This window comes from Primulina eburnea, chromosome 7 (assembly GCF_022965805.1).
Source record: "Primulina eburnea isolate SZY01 chromosome 7, ASM2296580v1, whole genome shotgun sequence".
NCBI lineage: Eukaryota > Viridiplantae > Streptophyta > Magnoliopsida > Lamiales > Gesneriaceae > Primulina > Primulina eburnea.
Window position 1 is genome coordinate 11680009 of NC_133107.1, and position 15809 is coordinate 11695817.

A 15809-nucleotide genomic window follows, 5' to 3' on the forward strand; every position below is an offset into this window, starting at 1 on the left:
AAATACTTAAATATAAATAAATCTTTAATTGTTTTTTTAACAATTTGTTAGGTGAGATGATATCATGGTTTCAAAATAATATTATTCTTTATGATCAAAACCTATATCATTTAAGGTAACAAATGAGTTTGACATATTTATTTAAGCTTTGAAATCTATTAACTCTCAATATTCAAGTACAAAATGTTTTAGTGTCATAGTGTTGTAATATCATAAATGTTTAATATATTAGCCTCATATATTCATTACACACGCAACACGTGTGCCTCGATGGCTAGTATGAATAAAACTTGTGCATAGAAGAGTTTAAAATATTGTTTAAAAAAAAGGAAAAGAAGAGTTAAAAATATATATTTATTATTTTCCGATTTATTACTTTCTAACGAAGGAAAAGATTGTATGATAAAATACCCTTACATCTCATTTGTCTCCACATAGATTCGTTCGATTTCGATTCAATTCGATTGTTTCTGTAATCGGGTTCACCGCCACCGTTCATGGCGGCTCCGTCGTCCACCACCAATATCATGCTGGCGATCTTCGAGAAGAAGACCAACTCGCTCGATTTGTACAGGCCGCTGCGCAATTTCGTAGTGATCAACTATTCCGAGCGCGAGGCGCAGAATCTGGAAGACGATCTTCAAACATTGAAGCAATTCCGCTCCGACATCGAGCGCGGCGGAGCATCCGATTCGCTGTCTGCGCGTCGTGACCTGTTGCAGAACTATTATAAAGCTCTTTGTGCCGTGGAGTCTAGGTTCCCTATTTCTGCGGATAAGGATCACGTCAATACGGTGTCGTTCACGTGGTTTGACGCCTTTAAGAATAAGCAGAAGGCTTCGCAGCAGAATATCCACTTAGGTAGGTAATTGTTTAATGTATCATTGAAGCTTATTTGTTTTTCTCAATGTGTTTTTTTTTTCATTGTGGTCATTGGGGAGAAATTGATGCCCGCTAATGCCTCTCTATCTGAAAACGTAATCCGGGAAGTGCAGCTGATATACAACTGTGATGACGGCGATCTTTTTTTTGAAATAAAGTACATTTGGTGCACGTTGATATAGGCACTGATTGATTATCACGACATTCGGGATGTCTAAGTTTCATGGTACTATCTGTAATGCACGGATCATCCACGAAAAGAAAGCAAAATCTAATTCCAGGTTACCGCTATGAGGTTCTCTTTTTGCCCAAGGAGTCTTAAGTGTTAAGTGTCCGGTGTTCAAGTATGAAATGAAGCCTTTAGACATGGAAACTCAGATAGTTTGATATGTTTTAATTTTTGTGCTTGAAGAACACGAGTGCAGCTGCCTACTCCTCTTAACAATAAATAGTAATTATTTTTCTAAGAAGTATTTTGTAATTGTGAAATCATTACATTAACTTTAACATTTATTTTATTTTATAGAAAAAGCTGCAGTGTTGTTCAATTTGGGTGCTGTCCACAGCCAAATTGGATTGAGTTCTGATCGGTCTGCTGTAGAGGGAAGGAGACAGGCTTCACATTCATTTATTGCAGCAGCTGGCGTGTTTGCATTTTTGAGGGACAATGTGGCTATGAAGGCATCAGTAGGAAGCTCTACAACGCTGGATGTGTCAGTAGAGTGTGCTGGAATGTTGGAGCGGCTGATGTTAGCTCAGGCTCAGGAATGTGTATATGAGAATACCATAGCAAAAGGAAGCAGTGCCGGTGTCTGTGCAAAGATCTCAAGACAGGTCGGTGTGCAAACTGTATTCCTCCTTTGTTTCTTGTGTTCAAAATCGATTTGGATGCTTCCTGATGTTTTCATGGTCTATAATAGTCAAATAACACCCTTTTATAATTTTGGTATCTCAAGGAAATACTTGGCTTTGATCTTTAGTTATATATTCGAGTAGAATGTTGCTTAATAAATGTGCAAGTTTGATGATCTGGAATCCTTGTTCGACTGACTTTATATTGATTTTGACTCAAGATTTAAGTGTAGATGTATTGCACGCCCAATGGGAATTGGGAGCACAATGTTTTCATTTTTTGGTTTCGATTTATCTATGGAACCGTTAAATTGAATTTGTGTTATCGTGATTGCAGGCCGGGATATTCTACGAGGAAGCTTTAGCAGCATTGAATGCTGCTCCTTTGAACCAGCACTTTGACAAGCCCTGGATTGCTCATGTTCATCTTAAGGCAGCTTTATTTTACGCAGAGGCTTGCTATAGATATAGTTTAGAGCTACATGGGAAAGAAGAGATTGCTGAGGAGATTGCACGGTTGAAAAGTGGGGTTAATGTTCTGTCTGATGCAAAAAAGTCATCTCCCAAAGGGGCAGCTCAGCAGCTGTTGGATGCAATGAATAAATTAGAAACTAGTCTAAACCAAAACTTGGAGAGGGCCATTAAGGAGAATGACAGAGTGTACCTAATGAGGGTTCCTCCTGCTAGTTCTTTACCACCACTTCCCACCTTTGCCATGGTTAAGCCTATGCCAATGAATGAGGTGTTGGATGCTAGCAGCGGGAAGATGTTTGCGAGTCTTGTTCCTGACAGTAGTACGAAATCCCTTTCTAGGTATACTGAAATGGTAGACGATATCATTAGGACGCAGGCTGAGAAGTTGCAACAGGGAAGTGAACTAGCTCGCGTGAGACTGAAGGAAATGGATTTGCCTGATTCAATCCTTGCTTTGGAAGGGAATTCCAACCTGCCAATGGCTTTAACAGAAGAAGTAGAGGCTGTACAGATTAGTGGGGGACCAGCTGCTTTGGAAGGCGAACTTCAGCAACTTAAAGATCTAAGGAGAGTAAACCAGGAATTGTTGGTTCAGACGGAGGAGCAGTTGCAGAAAGAGGCAGCAGAGGATGTGCAGTTCAGAAATCAATTTGGAACTCGGTGGACCAGGCCACAATCTAGTACCTTGACAAAAAATTTGCAGGACAGGTTAAATAGGTTTGCAGCAAATTTGAAGCAAGCTGCTGAAAGCGATGCTCGAATTGAGAGATCTGCAAGAGAACATTCAGCACTTATGTCAATCCTTGACTGCCGTCCGGTAAGCTTGTGAACTTCACTTAGGTGAAATTAAACTGGCTTCACAATGCTCAAATTTTTAGGTCAGCTTGATCATTGTCTCCACTTTTGTGAATTGTTTTCCTGTTCGTGAATAGGAAATCATAGAAATTCGATTATTTTTGTAAATGTGCTAGCATTTTTTCCTTTTTGATATAGTTACTTGAAATTACCAAAGTTTTACTATGTTTTTTGGATCCTTTTCCAACCCTATAAACACACTTTGGACTAGATTGTTTGTCGGCTTTTTTGTTTCACTCCATAATTAATACAATCATTATCTAGTTTGTGATTCTGTCAAATGTACACTACTTTTCCACGAGTATCACAATCAATTAAAATCAAATAATGAAAGGTAGAAATAATGAAATCCTTGTCTGTCATTGTGTGCTTTGATTAATGCTTTCGTCTGTTTTATTAGTCTACCATATTTGGCAGCGCATCTATGCAGTACTTCACTATTTTAAGACTGATGATATGCAGTTTTCCTATTGAAACCAATGACAGCATGTCCTTATATGTTTGGGTATTTACTTTTTGATAGATTGGATCTGCCCTGCCAAGTCTTGCCAGGCCTATAATGTCACTGGATGCTAATGAAGATGCCATAGTGGGAGCCCTGAAGCATAGCTTGGTAATTCAATCCATCCTATTAGATATTCTGTTGCAACTTCTCTACGTGCTTATTTTATTTTATTATTATTTATTTATTGATGGTATCTTTCTCAATAGCTAGTGATGCTTGCTTTAATAATAGAAAGCAGGAAATTCAAACATTTTTAGTCTTAGCAGATGGAATATAATTCGTACGTGCGGGTCAATTGCATCGAGACCACTTGTAAAAACTCAGAAAAACAAAGAAATCCCTTTGAAAAATTTAGTGCATTTACAATCCAGTGTTTTTTAAAATCAGGCATAAAACCCAATAATGAAGTAATGCGCTGGAATTTTTTGTAACAAATGAGTTAAATGTGCTTGATTTAAAAAAAAATGGAGGATGTTTTAGCGGTTTTTATAATTTTTAAACTTTTTACAAGGGGCCTTGGTGCAATTACCCTTTTACATGTGTGTCGTGTAGCATCAAATATCTTCCTTCAAAGATGAAATTCAATGTGGCGTTTTACTTCAGCTGTGCTATTTCTGGACATGCTTCTGAAATGAATCAAATGTTGTTAGATGCTGAAAACTGTCTAGTGTTATGGACTGCTTTCATTTTGTTTGCTATTGATGCCTCACATGATTTTTCATTTATGTTTGAGTCCTTGTCATTAAATTTTAATACACTTTTTAAAACTAAATGAAATTTTCAATGTGCAAGTAACTTTGTTAGAAATATTAGTTGTGGGCATGAATAATTCTTTGTTACTTTATGTATTATTAAAATAAAACTATTCTCGTAGCTCCTTGAAAGTTTCAGAACGATGTTAGAATCTTTTTGGGGGCCGCCGGCTGAGCAGTATTAAAATGCTTATGATTGATTTCATGTTTTTGCAGAGGCAAATGGAAACCCTTGGAGCTCAGAGGGCAGGTCTTGAAGACATGCTGAAAGAGATGAAGAGGAAGGTAAGACGGGGCTAGCTTTTTAACGATCATGTTTTTGTTAAGTTTGCATGGCGAAATTGCACTGGGTGGTGATGCTTTTGTTCTCTGTCTCCAGCTTGTGCATTCAATTTAAACCCTTGCCGGTGTATTTGGTCGGTTACCTATGTGGAGGTGCTTAGAAATGACATCTACTCTTGTGATATAGTTAATTTATTGTTTTAGGTTTTTCAGTTTTGTGGATCAGATGTTTTGTGCATTTTGGCTCATAGCTTTTTGCATAAATGATGGAGTTCAGTACAAATGTTAATGTTTGGAGTTCACTATAGTAATGTTTTATTTAACCCTTCAATTCTCTTTGATTACATGCTTTACTGATTTTGTTCTTTACCCCTGAACCATGTTGAGTATTTAGTTTGGCTTGATATACTTGTGGTTTGTGATGTAGGATGATATACTGCCCAAGTTGATGAACTCCACTGGTTCCCACGAGGATCTTTTTAGAAAGGAGATATCAAAGTACAATCACATTTGTGAAGAAATTGCTCAAAACCTGGAAGCTCAAGAACAACTGTTAAGGCACATCCAGGTCTAAATTTTGTTTCCATATCGATGGCAATCTTAAAATTGTGGTAGTGTTGATGTAGGTTCTTCGACCTGTAAATTAAAATTTGTTGATTCATCATGACTTTTTGTGGCTAGTTGGCTTACTATGCTTGCTTATAGCGCCATCATTATTTTTATGGTGAAAATGCATGGAATATACTCGATTACATCTCCTTCGTTATAATGAAGATTGTTTTGTCGTTGGTTGAAGTAACCATCAGGAAAATAGGCATACTAGTTAGTCGACTGCTTATAAAGCGTCTCTTCCTCATTTATGCAATTTCATGCTGATGTTATTTGTCAGTCTTTATCATACCCAAAGCTATATTTCAAGTGTTTTCTGCCTTCATCTGATTTATTTCTATCGTAGAAGTCGTTTCCCCGTTAAGGAAAATAGGCACACTTGTTAGTCAGACTGCTTATAAAGTGCCCCTTCCTCGTTTATGCAACTTCATGCTGATAATATTTATTTAAATTTGCCATATGATTTGCCAGTCTTTATCATACCCAAAACTATATTTCAAGCATTGTCTGCTTTCATCTGATTTACTTGTTTCTATCTTAGAAATCATTTCCCATGGATTGTTGCTCATATTGAAAAATTTAAAACATCTAACGTGGTATTTTATCCCCCTACAGTCCCAAAATGACGAGTTTGCCGCTATCTTTAACGTTGAAGATTATAAAGGTATGCCATTCTGTATACTATCTGGATTGTGCTATTTGTTCTAGATATGCTGTTGGGGAGCCTGTAAATTGCCTTGTCAAGAACTCCGACTTTATTCGAAATCTGTTTTCTTAATGTATCCAAATAATTTTTTCTATTTGATGCATTTTTCTTCGAAGAGATTAAGCAGTAGCCAGTAGCCTTCAGTTATTTGTTTAGTAATTTAGTGTCTAATGATTTAGTCTTAAATCACATGGGTCTCGACTTTATCAAAGAATAAATATGAGCTCTTTCTAAATCAAGTCAAGTAAATTTCATGCGTCTCCCTTTGAGGGGCAATAAACTATGTAGGACGTAGGCTTACCTTTTTTTTAGGGTAAATGACACACCCCAACACCCTTGAGATTGAATCTAAGTATATAAACATTCTTGGATTTAAGTAATTGTGATTACAGTTTTTAATTCTAAGGTTAAATTTGTGGAGCTTTCACTGTTATTCAAATTTCAGTAGGTGTTTATAATTAGACATTACTCAAGGAGTGTCCATGTTAATTACCCATGTATATAATTTTCTTAAAGTATTTCTTGTTTTTGCTAAACCTTTTTAGATTCTGTGGGCAACTATCCATGGTTACCTGGATTTCTCTACCAATGTTTATTTCTTTTTTTTTTCTTTTTTATTTTTATTTCGTCCTCTTTCCGACATGTGATGATCCGAGGATGTATTTAGCTTTTACTTGATGAACAAACAGGTTACCATTATAGTACCAATAAGCAGGAAAACTAGTATCTTTCTCATGCAGGAACATCTTCGACCCTCAGTTATTAAATTACTTGAAGCAAATGTAGTCTATTTTCCAGTACAAACTCTGTATGATATTCCTTTGTTTATGATCTCTCAGCATCTCGTGAGAGGAGCTATAAACAGATTGAAGCCGCCATCGCCAAATACCGAGAGATCAAGGAGAACATCAATGAAGGGTTGAAGTTCTATGTAACCCTTCAGGTACAAATTTTCTGGTGTCATTTCATCTACTTCGTTAATTTAGTAGGAATTTTTTTATGGAAGAACTCTACAATTGAGCTGGTGGGTCAGCACAGGATACATAATCTTGCTTTGTTTTCTTGGATGTATGTTTGAAACAAAAAGTAAACCAGAATTTGAGCAGCGTGCATTTATAGACACTATCGAGACGCTTTGTGGAGCTAACTAAATTCCACCCTAGTGACTCGTAAGACGCTTTAAACTATGGTACAACAACCTGTAGACATATTTTAAGGCGTACATTAAATAATGGGATGACCTTTAAGTGGAAAAATTAAGGAGAGTAGAGATCTATATGTGACCAAAGCTATATGTATATGACTGATACTGACCCTCGAAACTTCAGTTGACTTCCAATGGCTGAAGCATAGGTTCTTCTCGATCCGATTTATTCCTTGAAAAATAAATTATTTATCCTTTTAAATCGAAAGATTATTGCTAAAGGTGGACTGGAGGGTGGTTGGTTGTGATTTATCTCTGTCTTTATCCTTCCTTGGTCATGTGGGCAGGCACACTAAAATTACCTGAGTTGTACTATGACACCGTTTAATCTTATAATATTTGTTCGCAAGATAAATTGTCATCTCTGATTATGTTTCTACGTGAAAAGGATGCAATATCAATCGTGAAGCAGCAGTGCAGTGATTTTGTGATGACTAGAAATATCCAGTGCAGAGAAATGATCGAGGATGTTCAGAGGCAAATGTCAGGTCTGAGCTTCCAAGATGGCAAGAATATTGCTGCTTACACTTATTCTACCATTGGGCAGCCTCATCAAACTCAAAGACCTAATCCTCAACAGCTGTTAAATACAAACGTGCCCAACTCAACCCCAACGTACCAGATACCTCAGCAGCCAACGTCCACATATGCTCAAACTCCTCCTTACGGGACGTCTCAACATCCGCCTCCACAGTATCATGGAGTCGTTTCAAATCCCTCTTACCCACCTTCCCAACACCAACAGCCAGCACCGAGCCATGAATATGACCAACCTGCATATCCTGGTTGGCATGGCCAGTACTATAACACACCTCCTCAGCAAACAGGAGCTATGCCTCGGCCTCCTTACACCGTTTCTACTCCATATCCTCCGCCTCAAAATCAGAGTGGCTACTACAGACAGTGATAATTTAATCGCATCAAACAATATGCATTTTCTCGCTTCTGAAATCACTCTGTTCTGTCCGGTGTGGTCAAAGGGATTGTTAATTCTTCTTAATGTGTGATGTATGCAACATGTGGTTATGTGCGGTATATTGGCAGCTTTTCTCCCTTTCCCCTTCGACTTGCCCAGAATAACGTTGTTTTGTTTTTCAAGATATATTAATTACATAGTGCACAGAAATGACCTGCTGCTATTTGCAGCGTTGTGTATTATATATTTCCTGGAGAATCATTCATGTAAAATTTATCGACTTGGGAGCTCTGTTTTTCAGAATTACAATTTACTCTGTGCAAATTCTGACCGAATTTGAACTGAAACCTGTTGTCCATATTTGAACTCCTTGTTAAAGCGCTTCTTCGATTTGTTCGACCCTTCTCGGGTCACATATGCTTTTTCATGCGGCATTGCATGTAAGCACATACGAGAAAATATGTGGCCTTTTTATCCAGTCTAGATCATAAATATCAGTCTCGATTGAATATAAAATTTATTGGAAACGATAACTACTTCATTATAGAATCGGTTTGTTTCCGAAAAAACTATTATTATAGATTGATATTTGAAAGGGGGATTTGTTTTTAATCTCTAGCTCCCCCTAAGAACCGGACGTGCGAGTGGTACCCCCTAGGAACGCGGTTGAGTGTTTAGAGCTTGGCAAAAACTTGTGTGAGACGGTCTCACGGGTCGTATTTTGTGAGACGGATCTTTATTTGGATAATCCATGAAAAATTATTACTTTTAATGCTAAGAGTATTATTTTTATTGTGGATATGGGTAGGGTTGACCCGTCTCACGGATTGTGATCCGTGAGACGGTCTCACTTGAGACCTACTCTTAGAGCTTACCCGTCTGTGAAAAATACTTTTGAATTGAATAAAAGCACTTACCAAAATAGTTGTATTTGTGTTCAGTCTAAATTTTTTTGCAGTCTCTGATTCACATAAAATTATTTATGCATTCTTTATGTTCACGTGTGTTTGTTTGCATGAAATTCGACATAATATATTGAAAATTTGGAACTAATACATGATACTTGAATACTTACTGTTTTAGATTTGAAACACAAGATAAAATTTTAATTATAAAACAAAATCAATTATATTATATTAAATATCATATATTAATACCAAATCTGAAAAAATGATACGGAAATATCATATATTAATACTATATTTTAATATTTTTTACATCCGAAAAAAGATTTGCGTAATTAATATCAATATTTTTTATACATTGGGTACTCAAAAATCATATATTAATATTAAATTAAAAATATTTGTACTTGAATATTATACATTAATATCATATTTTAATGTTTCGTATCGATTTTTATATGAGAAAAGACGTGTTATTAATATTAATCCTTATTATATATGTTCGAGTACCCAAAAATCATATATTAATGTTATATCTAAAATATTTTGTACTCAAATATCACATACCGAACCGAGAAACATATTTTGTGTAAATCAATAACTGCATAATTTTTTTTCCAGACATATATGAACACAAATACAGCTATGTTGAAGATTTATTGATCATCTACTCATTTTGAAATTAAATTGCAATTATGGCTTAGAAGTTGCTCTTGCGTTTTGGATTTATTTCCCCAAACATATTTCTCGTAAGGGGAAGCCCGATGCTTGTTATATACTGAAACGTCCACTATTCGTTTTCTTTAAAATGATTTCAACCGAATATACTTACATATACATATAAATATTTTACACCATTTAAAATAAACTCACCGACTAGTTATTTGAAAATCCTAAACGCAGTGCAAAACATAAAATCGTCAACCAAACCTAAAAACTAGTATTTTTCAAAATAAAGTATGAGCATCTTAAATCCTCTCAAAACCACTCGAAAGCATCAAAAGTCTTAAACGTCATAAAATCTTTAAAATCATACTAATGCGGAAAAACTAAAGGTCATTGGGTTATGTGCACCATCAATTCAGTCAGTTCAACCGTCAAGTCCTCTAATATCATCAAAATCATGCTCAACTGCATCATCACATCTAGTGAGTCTATTGACTCAACAAACTTTAACCGTTATAACAAGTAATACATATACATTCACATGTAATAGTAAAAATACTTTTAATAAAATATCTTTTCATGAATATGCATAAATTTTAAACATTTTTCCTTTCATCATATTCTTTTACATATACATTCTCTTTAAGGTGAATTCCGTTAATTAATTGTGATTATCCTTTCATCATTCGGTCGATTGATCAATCTCAGCTATAACTATGTTACCAAGCGACGAGGCAACATTAACCACTTTTCCATTATGTACCTTGGCCTATAGCTGGTGGGTATATCAGTGACACTCTCACCCGTCAACTGAGCTTTGGCTTCACATATCATCATATTCTTTCGAAGAAAATTCGATCGTCGGGCTCCCTCTAGGGCTTTCTCTCACAAACAAACTCCCTCTGGGCCTCGTTTGTAACGATCATGGGCCATTAGGCTGAACCAACAAAGGTCGAGGCCCATGCACAGCATGGGCCTCGGCCTTTGTTGGTTCAGCCTAATGGCCCATGATCCTTACATCGTCCTTCATGAATCCCCATATCTTTACCGTCACAATTAAATCACTTCTTTCAAAATTTTTTTCCTTATTTCCATCACTTCAATAAAATACTTGCAATAATATCATTTTCTTTTAAACGAAGCATACAACACATCTTTTAGCATTTATCGTTTTCCCTCATAAAATTCCATAATCTTTCAAAATTAATATTTTAACATTCATTACAGCATTCAGGGCACTGCCATAACGTCTAACATTTTTCATGTGTAAAATGACCGTTTTGCCCATGAAACCCTAACTTTTCCAATTTACCCTTAAACCTTAAAACGACGACCCAAATCCATCTAAACTTAACATAATACCTTAAAATATATTCATAAACATTTCTTAGATGTAAACTTAAGCTCCTCGACTAATTTCTCAATTCGTTTTAAAACTCGATCCTACATCTTGATTTTAACCCGAATCGACTCGAAACTTAACCAAACCTTACCAAACTTGAACCATAGCTTAACACCACCTAACCGTACCCTATAAAATCCAATTCTAACCATTAAAGACCCTCGGAAAAGTTTAGAACACCTACTGAATTTTCTACACAATTTGATCAAACCCTAGCTTATCATACCATGAGTTCTTTCAAGCCTAGGCCCTAACCATCATGTCCAGACCCTAACCAATCATCCTAGGGCCTAAAACACACCCTAGGGACCCTACAGGATTGAGCTTAAAGTACCTAGAACCCACAGTCCTCCAAACCTGATCCTACATGATGCGCATGACCACCCTTCAACCTACTTCCCTTCCTCCTTGCTCCAGCCTTCCCTCGAGACATCTAGGACCATTACTAGACCCTATTAAAAACACTGAACGAGACCCTACAACAGCATATGGACCGCTCCTTCCTAGCCCTCAAAACTCCTAGTCCCATAAAAATCAAATTTTCGTTTAGCATGCTGCCCTATCTTGTCCATCCCATGTTGAAAAAAGTCCATTCCCATAGAATTATCATGGCATCCCCTTTGTGCAACATAATCATTAATTTAGAAACACAAAAACTCAAGTTTTGTTAATGTTTTGCCATAAAAACGAAAATATAAGATAGTGTATAATATTTTTAATGCAAACATGTATTGATACGTATAATATGGTATGAACGATAGTTGAAGGAAGAGTAAGGCGTGCCTTTGCATGTTTCATGTACGAAAAATAATCATTGACGCGAAGAACGTTGGCGGAGAGATGAGGGAGCCTTGCTGTGTTTTTTCCTTTCAAACTTCACGTGAAAGCCTTTGAAAATTTGTGTGTGTGTGCATGTGCTGATGGAGGAGGGGTGGGGAGAGAAAACTAGGTTTTTTGTGTGATATGAAGTGTTTTGTAATTTAGAAACTCCCTAATTTGATATAAATAATTGGATAGGAGTTTAGGCCCAATAATCTTATTATATTAGGCCCATTATGATAAAATATTTCGTTTATGAAAGTTTTCGAAAATATTAATCAAACCTTTAAAAAATCATGTTTTCTTCAAAAATCAATTACCAGTTTAAAATACGTCTCGACGTGTAAAAACAACTCAAAAAGCACCACTGTAGAGGTTCATAATTAAGTACATATGAAGGGTTCGACATGTACTTTCACAGCATCGAGATGTGGAACTTATTATGCACTCCAGCCAGCTTTGATGATAATGTCACTCTATAAGATAATGTCTCAATCTTCTCTAAAATTTCAAAAGGTCTTATGAACCTCGGACTGAGTTTGCCTTACTTGTCAAATCTCATAACACCCAAATACGTGGTCACCCACTGCAAACTCTAATCCCTTCGTCGCTTGTCAGAGTAGCTTTTCTGGCGACTTTGAGCAGTCTTCATCTTATCTCGAATCTTGACTAGTAGCTCTGTTGTTTGCTTGATAAAGTCCAGATCAAATTCTCCTCTTCCACCAACCTCGTCCTAGTGTATAGTTGATCTACATTTTCTTCCATAAAGTGCCTCATAAGGAACCATTCCCATAGACGATTGATAAATTTTGTTATAGGTGAACTCCACTAGAGATAACTTTGGTTCCTAACTTTCTTGGAAATCGATCACACAAGCTCATAGTAGATCCTTCAAAATTTGAATAATCCTTTCGGACTAACCATCGGTTAGAGGATGAAATGATGTTCTGAAAAACAACTTTGTTCCCATCCCTGAATTCAGACTCTTCCAGAGAATGATGTGCATCTCGGATCTTTGTCCGAGAAAATAGACACCGGAATCCCGTGCAATCGGACTATATCTCGGATGTACAACTCTGAATACTGTGTCACGGTGAATGTCGTCTTAATATGTAGAAAGTGCACTATTTCATAAGACGATCAACTATCTCCCTGTTAGAATTAAATGTTTCAGAGTTTGACAAATAAATTATCGTAGTTTTCTTAATTGATCAGCTAAACTGAAACCATACAACTGAAGTTATTCGAACTAAAGTAATCCGAACTGAAGATTATCCGAACTGAAGATTAATGAGACAAGTCATCGGATATAATGGAACTGAACAAAGATAACTAAATTAGTAAGTCAAATGAATGGATTATCAGTTGGACCTGAACATGACGCTTTAGTCAGTTCAACTGATCAGGAGTTAAAACTAATCAGTCGAATAGTATAACTCCTGATCAGTTTGACAAGTTTAACTGACAAATCATACTAGGCATACTACAACATCGTATTACTGACAGAAGGAGCGCACAACAGACTGAAACATCGTACTGTTGTCAGAAGAATGTTGACACACTCAGAAAAGACGAATCAAATGATATCTATTAATTAATGCATTCAATGTTACCGTTGGAGAAAAACATATAAATAGCTGAGGAGTTCAGTAAGAATACTGATTGAGAATTTTCGAAACAAAGAACAATTGAAAGATCCGATTACTCATCCAAGATAAGTTGCAATATTTGCACATACATAAAGCTTACACTTCATAGTCATATTCACAACATTCAGGCTATTATTTGAGCATAAACACTAGCACGTTACATTGATATATTTGATCTTCTTATATCAGTTGTGCTACGTTACCAAGTAAGAAAATCAGTTTGAAGTATCGATAAGTTAATAGAGACTAAGATTTTCAGTTTGGCAGTGTTTAAGTCCAAACTGAAGTGGGTTATTGCAGTTGCTGTAATCAATCAAAACTTTTTAGTGAAAACATATCCTTGTGATAGAAGGGTGAGGTAACAGCGTTTGAAGTCTCCGAACATCCATAAAAATCTTCATGTTCAATACCTTATTTATTGTTTGAGTATTCGATATGTCAGTTGGTTTATTTCCACACTTTAAAATAGTTAACCAATTGATATTTGATAACAAGATTCTTGAGCTCATTTTATCACCAAACTGAATAATATTTTAAAAGAGGAGAAAATCTTCAAGTGTTTATTCAACCCCCCTCTAAACACTTTGACTCTCCTAACCGATCTTAACAAGTGGTGTCAGAGCAGTTTCAATCTTGTTCCTGAATACTTTCCATTTATACACCTGACCATCATGTCTTCATTCAACAAAATCTCTATGTTCTCAAGAGAAGATTTCGATGATTGAAAAATCAGAATGTAGGCTCATTTAGCTACAAAAGACACATGTGGTACGTCATAACTGACGAACCTATGAATATCATGAAAGCTAACACAGATGTTGCTCTAACTGATGGAGAACCTCACCGTATTGAAAAACCACTTAAAGAGTGGACAATTGAAGACAAAAGGAAAGCAAACTTGGACAATGTGGCCAATGATATCTTGTATAAAACCTTGGACAAAATACTTTCAGCCAAATCAAGATGTGCAAAACTTCTAGAGAAATTTGGGAAAATCTGATTCAGTTGTGCGAAGGCAATGAGTAGATGAAGGAAAATAAACTCTCAGTCACAGTACAAAAGTTAAATAATATCAAAATGAAGACCGAAGAATCAATTAACGAGTCAACAACAACATAAATGAAATGAATGCAATAGGGAAAGTGTATTCAAATAAATAAATTGAATTGAAAGTTGTTCGTGGTCTTCCCAAAGAATGATATGTGAAAACAATGGCAATGAGAGAATCCAAAGATCTCAACAAAGTGGAATTACACGATCTATTTGCAGATCTTAAGGCATACAAATTTGAACTACAGACAAGAGAAGGAGAACCATCGACTCCACCAGTTACAACTACTCTCAACGCCTTAAAACTTGAACCAACTTCTTTTCCAGCCTTCAAGCATGCTCCTAAGGGTCTCTAAACATGTGGAAAAACATCCCTTCAAGTTCTCCTACCATGGCAGCCCCTTTATGCAATATTAACAAGAGTTTTGAAGTATAAAAACACATGTTCTAAGCATAATATGACATAGAAACGAAAATAAATGCAAGGAAAAATATTTTCCATGCAAATATACATCAAACCCATAATATAGTGTGTAGATGAGAAAAAAGAGATTAAGGCGTGCTTTTGCGTATTTCACGCATGAAAACAATTTGGCGATGCGAGGAACAATGGCGGAGAGGCGAACCTTGCTGAATTTTTCTTCCAAAAATCGAGTGTTTCCTTCAAAGTTTTCGTGTGTGTGTTTTGGGGAAGGGAAAGTCCTAGTAATTAATTAGAGAAATGGGGCGTGTGATATATGGTGTTTGGGGAGGGTTTGTTAGCCTTTTATTTTAATTAAGACTCATGGTGCAAGTTAGGGCTCATTAGGCAAGTAAAATAGGCAATTAAGCCCATTAGTCATTATTTAAAATATTTTATTTAAGAGCATTTGTGCGAATATTAGCTGATTGATCAAGCAAAACTTGAACTGCAAAATCCTTAGTAAAAATTTATAAAATTCAAACTCTTAATAATCATAATAATATAGTGTACGAGAGTACGCATATTGTTCCTTTAGAGACTCTATTTCGCAATTTTTATTCTCAGTTATTAAAATATTTAGCAACGATAATTTGGATGATTGTTTATTACTAAAATTATTAAATAAAAACTCAATGAAATGGTTCAAGGATTAAATCATGAAATAAATAAGCTAGAATGATTGATTAAAGTTCAATGAGAAATGAGATTGTTGAGAATCTCGGTTCACCTACTCCTTGCTAATCTACTTAATTCGTTCGACAATGATCTATGCTTTTGACGGGATTCCTATCCAATTGAATACGCCATCTCGATCTATG

The 15809-nt window shown here is 35.9% G+C and overlaps 1 protein-coding gene across 1 annotated transcript; it reads left to right on the forward strand.

Annotated features, from left to right (window-relative positions):
- The first annotated feature begins 374 nt into the window (after nt 1-374).
- LOC140837237 (vacuolar-sorting protein BRO1-like) lies at nt 375-8340 on the forward strand. Its single transcript, XM_073203319.1, has 9 exons — nt 375-861; nt 1409-1716; nt 2072-3025; nt 3587-3676; nt 4537-4605; nt 5030-5170; nt 5827-5875; nt 6757-6860; nt 7510-8340. The coding sequence occupies exons 1-9, from the start codon at nt 498-500 to the stop codon at nt 8026-8028; spliced, it is 2598 nt and encodes an 865-aa protein (XP_073059420.1). The 5' UTR covers nt 375-497; the 3' UTR covers nt 8029-8340.
- Nucleotides 8341-15809: the final 7469 nt, after the last annotated feature.